This window comes from Stegastes partitus, unplaced genomic scaffold (genome assembly GCF_000690725.1).
Source record: "Stegastes partitus isolate 25-593 unplaced genomic scaffold, Stegastes_partitus-1.0.2 Scaffold430, whole genome shotgun sequence".
Lineage (NCBI taxonomy): Eukaryota > Metazoa > Chordata > Actinopteri > Pomacentridae > Stegastes > Stegastes partitus.
The window spans coordinates 6,913-13,187 of NW_007578161.1; the positions used below are offsets into that span (position 1 = coordinate 6,913).

A 6,275-nucleotide genomic window follows, 5' to 3' on the forward strand; every position below is an offset into this window, starting at 1 on the left:
ACCTCCATTTAAACGGCAGCTCTCAATCAACTCTTTTGTGCATGAACTCACGAGAAACTGTTCAATTTACAGTCATCTTCAAATGTATTCATCCCGTTCCATTAAAGAAAAGGCAAAACTCACAACAGTCACTCAAATAATTAGAAACTGAAAAAAGTAATAATAAATAAAAATTTGCTAAATTACAATTTAGTGAAATGAGACGTTGCTTTTTGAATTGTGGTTGAAAAGAATAATTTAAAAAAATAAATCAAACTGTCCCAGACAAATTAGAGCCCTTTGCTGATGAGCAGTGAAATCAAAATACCTGTCAGCAGGTGCACAAGTCTGACTGAGAGTTACAGGAAACACCTGATTGGCTCAAATGGTTGTTCAACAGAATATTAGTTTACGGGTCCCATCATGCTTTTTTTTTATATATATAAATATATTTCTGTTGAACCACAATTCAAAAGCAATGCCATGATTTTCATTCATTTTCGTTCCTTCTTTAATGGGGGGTATGATTAAATTTCAGGATGACTGTATGTTTAACTCTGGCTAAACCCGACCAGCCACCACATTAACACCACCTGTCTGTTATTGTGTATTTTCCCCTCTCGTGCTGCCAAAGCTGCTCTGACCTGCCAGGTCATGCAGTCAGGGGGTCTCCTGTGGTGTTGTGGGCTTCCGGCACATCCTGTAAATGCTGGTGTCGGACTGGGATCTGGGGGGATTTGAAGGTCGGGTCAGAACCTTTGGCTCTTTGTTGTGTTGTTTCGAGCTGTTCCCGACCAGCTTGTGCAGCGGTTAAATGCAGCAGCGGAGGGAAAAGGGGGTGAAACATCCGGAGAAAGCCACTGCTGTCTGGGAGCACCGGTGCCACGGGGGGTGCGCTTGGTCTGGAACACGGTTTAGGTGGGCGGTGCACGTCATGCTGCGAATGCCAGGAGCCCAGAACATTGCATTGTAATGAGACGATCAATGTTATTCACTTTACCTGTTGCAGCAGATACGGTGAATCTCTTAATATTAACACACACCTACATAAATTAAAACCCAGACTTTTAACATGCTACGCACTATTTCATGTCAAACTGAAGCGCCGAGCCCGAAGAGCTAAAAATATGCAAGTGTCCAAATAATTACAGCGCCAACCGTCGCTGCCATTCAGCTAATCGATTAAACGGCTAATCAGTGCTGCCCCGGCTGTCATCCGTGTTTTTCTTCTTGCAGAATGATGCCTGATCGATACCGAGAAAGCTGCGATACCTCTGTGAGACTCTGAGGCTGCATTCATTCCTCCCACAGCAGCCATTTCTGTTTTGTTTCTAAATAAACCATTTATTACAGAAGAACGTGCAGACTCTCTGAATGTAAAGGCTCAGTGTGTCTATGTGCAGGAAATAATGCTTTACTTTTATTCTACTGTGAGGTATACATTTTTAGCAAAGCGCCATGAAGCGTGCAGAGCGATGTGACGATATGATGGAAAGCTGCACACGTTCACTAACGTCGAAATTAATAATAAATCTACATGCATGAGGACAATTAATATTTCATACAGAGAACAGGCTCATGACTCAAACTGTGCTTTTTCAATATGAAGTTGACTCATATCCAAGAATCAATATTTGCAATTTGCATCCCAAATAAAATCCATTTATAATTTTTCAACATCACCAGCGATTGTAGTTGTTGCTGAATGTTTAAAGTACTTTTAACATTCACCAGGAAATGAAAATAACCCACACACTGTCTAGTTGGTGGAAGCTTTTTCTGTGCTCTCCTACGCACACGGCTTTAAAGCATTCAGATGTGCAGCGGTTCTACTGTTCCTACTGTAAATACAGAGACAGAGAGAAGAGGCTCGTTACAGCGACGTTTTTCAATCCTTTCGCCGTCCCAGTCTGGCGGCCTCTGTGACTGGCGAAGATAATGGGAACCTCGTTGTAATTTTAGGAATCTTATTTGTAATCCTCGCTGGGGGAATCTACATTTTGTCTTGTTTGGTGTGATGAGTCACACACAGATAATGATGTGCACCCCTGTCCTCCAACAAATCTCTCACTGTGTCAGGTCATCGGGGAGAAAAGTTTCTAATTCTGACTGTGTCAAAGTCACCGACTGCAAATGATCGCTGAAGATCGGAGAGCAACATCGCCACCTGTTGGCCGTGCAATCACCAGCAACGCTAATTGATGCATCCAGAGCTTCTCCCTAAAGCAGACTTAAACATACGTCACAACAAACCGACATATAGCAGCAACTGCAAATACAGAAAAAAATGAAACTGACGGCCTCTTTTTGGTAATTCAGAATGCTTTTTTTCTATTGTTTTTGCTGAAAACAGCAGTAATAAACTCAATAAAGCTACTCTTTGGTGTCTGATAGATCACACTCACCCAGCCAATCAGACCCGGTCGGAGCTCACAGAAATACTTCAGGTCAAAGCTTCCGATCCGGGGGTTCAGCTCCCGTCCGATGAAGAAGTCGTACAGAGGGTTTCCTAAATCAAAACAGAGGGATGAATGTATGAAAAAAAAACAATGCACAGAGATGATAATTACATATAATTCTGTGCTTTCAGTGTCGGCAGGTACATGCTGAAAAGTGAACTAATAAGAGCCAAGGGTGTCCAATTCTGGTCCTCGAGGGCCACAATCCTACATGTTTTAGATGATCAGCTCATCATCAAGCTCTGCAGAAGCCTGATAACGATCCTGATCATTTGTTGGAAGAGGGAAACATCTAAAACATGCAGGATTGTGGCCCTCGAGGACCAGGATTGGACACCCCTGAATATAAGCTGTAATCTACAGTTAGACCGTCAGTCACAAATATATAGCAGCAATTAGTTATAACAGTGAAACCTATTTATGGTCATAAACTGTTTAATAGGTCATTCTTACACAAGACATTTTGACAGGAACAAACAGCGCTGTAATCAAGAGCCTTAACTGATGGCTGCATTCCATTTAGATGTGCCAGTTCAACGGTCCAGGTAATGTTCATACTGACTGATCGGTCTTACATTAGCACCACCAATGCTGTAAAGTCTGCTGCTAAAATGGCTCTATGGATCATTAATGCACATGTTACTAGATGATATAAACCCAACATTTCTCAGAATGTCTTTCAACATTGCCCAGAGGAACAATAGCCACCATGACCTCATCCACTGGTGTATGAGCTACCATTTTTGAAGCCTCGATTGTGTAACTTGGCTGTTGCCATCTTGGTTTCTTGAAAAGGATGTGAATTGGATGGGGCTGATCTAACTGAGAGCTCAGGAACGCTACACAAGTAGCCACGGCCTAAAATAGATGCTGCTTCACAGTCTGTTTTACTCTAAATGGAACCGTAACGTACAAAATGAACATCATGCTGTACTGAAGAAGACCTTAAACGAGCGATTGAGACCATTAATTCATTGGAACAATATTTACTGAGGTTAAAAATCAAGGGAGAAGCAGGGCCATTTTCTGCATTAGTCTCACATATCAGATCTATGTCTACAGCACTGTGGAAAGGCTGCAGAATGGTCTGACTGCACCTTATTATCCTTTTGTATTTCCCTGAACCAATAACAGCGGTCTTGGGATGGGCACTGTCATGAAAATAGTTAATACTCTGCAAAAAACACAAGCAGTGCAGCTTTATTGCTTCGTCTAAATCTATGTGGAAAACAAAACAATTCATCCAGTATGTAGGTGTAGCTTGGAGGTTGTTGCTTCCTGTAGTGAAGGAGGTTTTGAAAATGGTTCCATGCAGATGGCGAAAGAGGAGAGGAAATTTACATGAAACGCTTGGCCAGTCTACATCCGGCGAGTCAAACTATTTTCTCATAGACTTCAATACAATCTGATCCAGAGGTGTCGCCCCCTGCTGGCTGTTAGAAAGACTGCAGGTTTAAGTCACTTTTACACTGGATCCATCTTTTATATACAAAATAAACCCAGAACTGAAGCACTAGACCTGTCGCTGTGAGCTGATTTAGGTTGTGTACATATGTAGACCATTGATATATGATGCAGAGGAACAGTAATAGTGAGCGGAAGCTACTGTCGCTAGCAGCTCTTTGAGGCACAGAATCGTTTAAGCTAAATGCTAACGTCAGCGTGCTAGCTCACAGCGACAATGCGTTGATGCTCAGCAGGTACGTCTACTATGCTAACTTTTTAACACTCTTCTTTTATAATATGTACTTATTTTATTTCTATAATGTATATTTTTGTTTTGTTTTTTAATTCCTGCTGCTCTTATCTTTTTCTTTATTTTTTCCCCTATATATAAAGATAACTGAAGGAAATGCACAAAAAATTCCAACTTTATTTATCCCTGAGGGGCAATTGCCCACCTAATTGCCCCTCGGGGATAAATAAAGTTTTCCTGATTCTGATTCTGAATGTACCTGTCCTGTTATGTAACTGTGCAAATAGCAATAAAACTCTTATTCTATTCTCTGCTGCTGTCAGTTTAGCTTGTTACCATTTTAACTCAAATTTGCTCCTCGGTTATTTAGCATTTGCTAATTGCACTAAACACACACTACAGTTGATGCAGATGAGTCCCGGCACTAGAGCGGGGCTGTAAATGCAGCACCAGCATCTTGTTTCTGTTTTCTAAAGCCTACTTTCTCTGTAGATTAGAATTCGTGGCCTGACTCTGAAGACGACATGTTGTTGCTGTAGTCTTGCTCGTTTTTTCCTTTTCACAAACATCAATAAAAGTAATCTGGGAACCTGAATCACAACAGTGGATGCTTTCTGCCTTCAGATGCAGCAGAGCTCAGTGCAGCGGGGTCAGCTCGCTAGAAACAGAGCATTCACTCGCTGGCTGATGCCTGCGAGCTCCTGCAGAGCTCGGCTGTTAAATAATTACCCACAGGAATACCAAAATCTTCCACCGAACAATGGAAAGGCCTACAATTGCACGGTGCATCGCCACTGGCTGTTTTTAAACTGTATTTAAAGGTGGATTCCTTTAATGATGAACCTTCACTTCTCACCTGTGTTGCCCCCCAAAGCGAGAGCATGGGAAGGAGCCCAGAAGGAGCGGATGTAGAGGTAGACCGAGAACAGGAATGACACTGCAATTGCGCACACCGCCAGAGGCACCAGCAGCTCAAACAGATACCCCATAGGAGCCCCGAGTCCCAGTAACAGCATCAGCAACACGCCGCTGATGCACAAGGCATGAAAACCTGAGGGAGGGAAACAAACAAAACTGAACGCTGTAGCTCGGGGGAGAGAGATAAGCAGACTGACAGAGGCTGGGATGGAAAAAAAATAGGTAGAAGTTGGAAGAGCTGAGAATTGTGTAACTTTGGTAAACTTTAGTTCAAGGTCAGGCCAGCGCAGCTAAACACGGCTTTTAGAGCTTCCTCAAAATAAACAAAGAATTTCACTACAGTAGGGCTTCACAAATGTGAACCAAACGTGTAACACCGAAGAATAGCTGTGAAATATAAGATTAATGTGCTGCAGTACAATAAAACATTTCACACTTGTGCTATAGCTGAGATTTTTTTTTAACTCAAGCAGATGAAACAACCTTTAAAAATGCAATATATTATAAGTCTCATGTATTTACTGAACAATAACTTAATAAAACCCAACAATACCGTTTATGGGGTACTTGAGCCGCGATCCATCCCTCAGCACTAATCCTTCAGACACCTGCAGACAAATACAGTCAATATGAACAGAATCAGACACTAATCATGTCCTGTATATATAATAATAATAGTAAGAGTCACACGACAGCATCATAAGGTCACAATAAACATATAAGATGACAATCATAATGGGATCTACTCATTTTTCTAGAAGTTGATATTTGGGTCAAAATCTAAAATCACGATCACACTAAAGCTGCCTTATTAATAAAGTTTATTTCTGTTTTTCTCTATGGAAGGTGAATCTATGCTAAAATAAAGCTATCCGAATTAGCTTTGTTACTCTACCATCCCTCATTAGCCTCAAAACGTCCACATGAATCAGGCTACAGTGAAAACAAAGCCCACCCAAAGGCCCCGACTCCCCTCATAAATGAAGCTTTAATTCATAAACAGTTCAACCCATCCTCACTCATTAGGCCGTGACACTGAGTCTGGTACGACCGGAGGCTCATCGTCACTGATGAGCAAACATTAAATAGACGGCAGCATTTAAAGTCAGTTTGTTGGATGTTTTTCTAATTGTCCTCCTGTTAAACCACATTTCAGCACATCGTAGTAAAACGTAATGATGTCATTTGTTCTACAGCAGCTCTCTGGATCAAAACAATAACAG

The 6,275-nt window shown here is 41.6% G+C and overlaps 1 protein-coding gene across 1 annotated transcript in view; it reads right to left on the minus strand.

Moving 5' to 3' along the window:
* tm7sf2 (transmembrane 7 superfamily member 2) overlaps window positions 1-6,275 on the minus strand; it is an 18,185-nt gene that overhangs the window by 5,963 nt on the left and 5,947 nt on the right. The window contains exons 4-6 of the mRNA XM_008286067.1: window positions 5,606-5,660; window positions 4,991-5,185; window positions 2,385-2,488 (exon numbers count right to left, since the gene is read on the minus strand). Of these exons, the coding sequence (XP_008284289.1) occupies window positions 2,385-2,488; window positions 4,991-5,185; window positions 5,606-5,660 (354 nt within the window). The remainder of the gene's footprint in view (window positions 1-2,384; window positions 2,489-4,990; window positions 5,186-5,605; window positions 5,661-6,275) is intronic.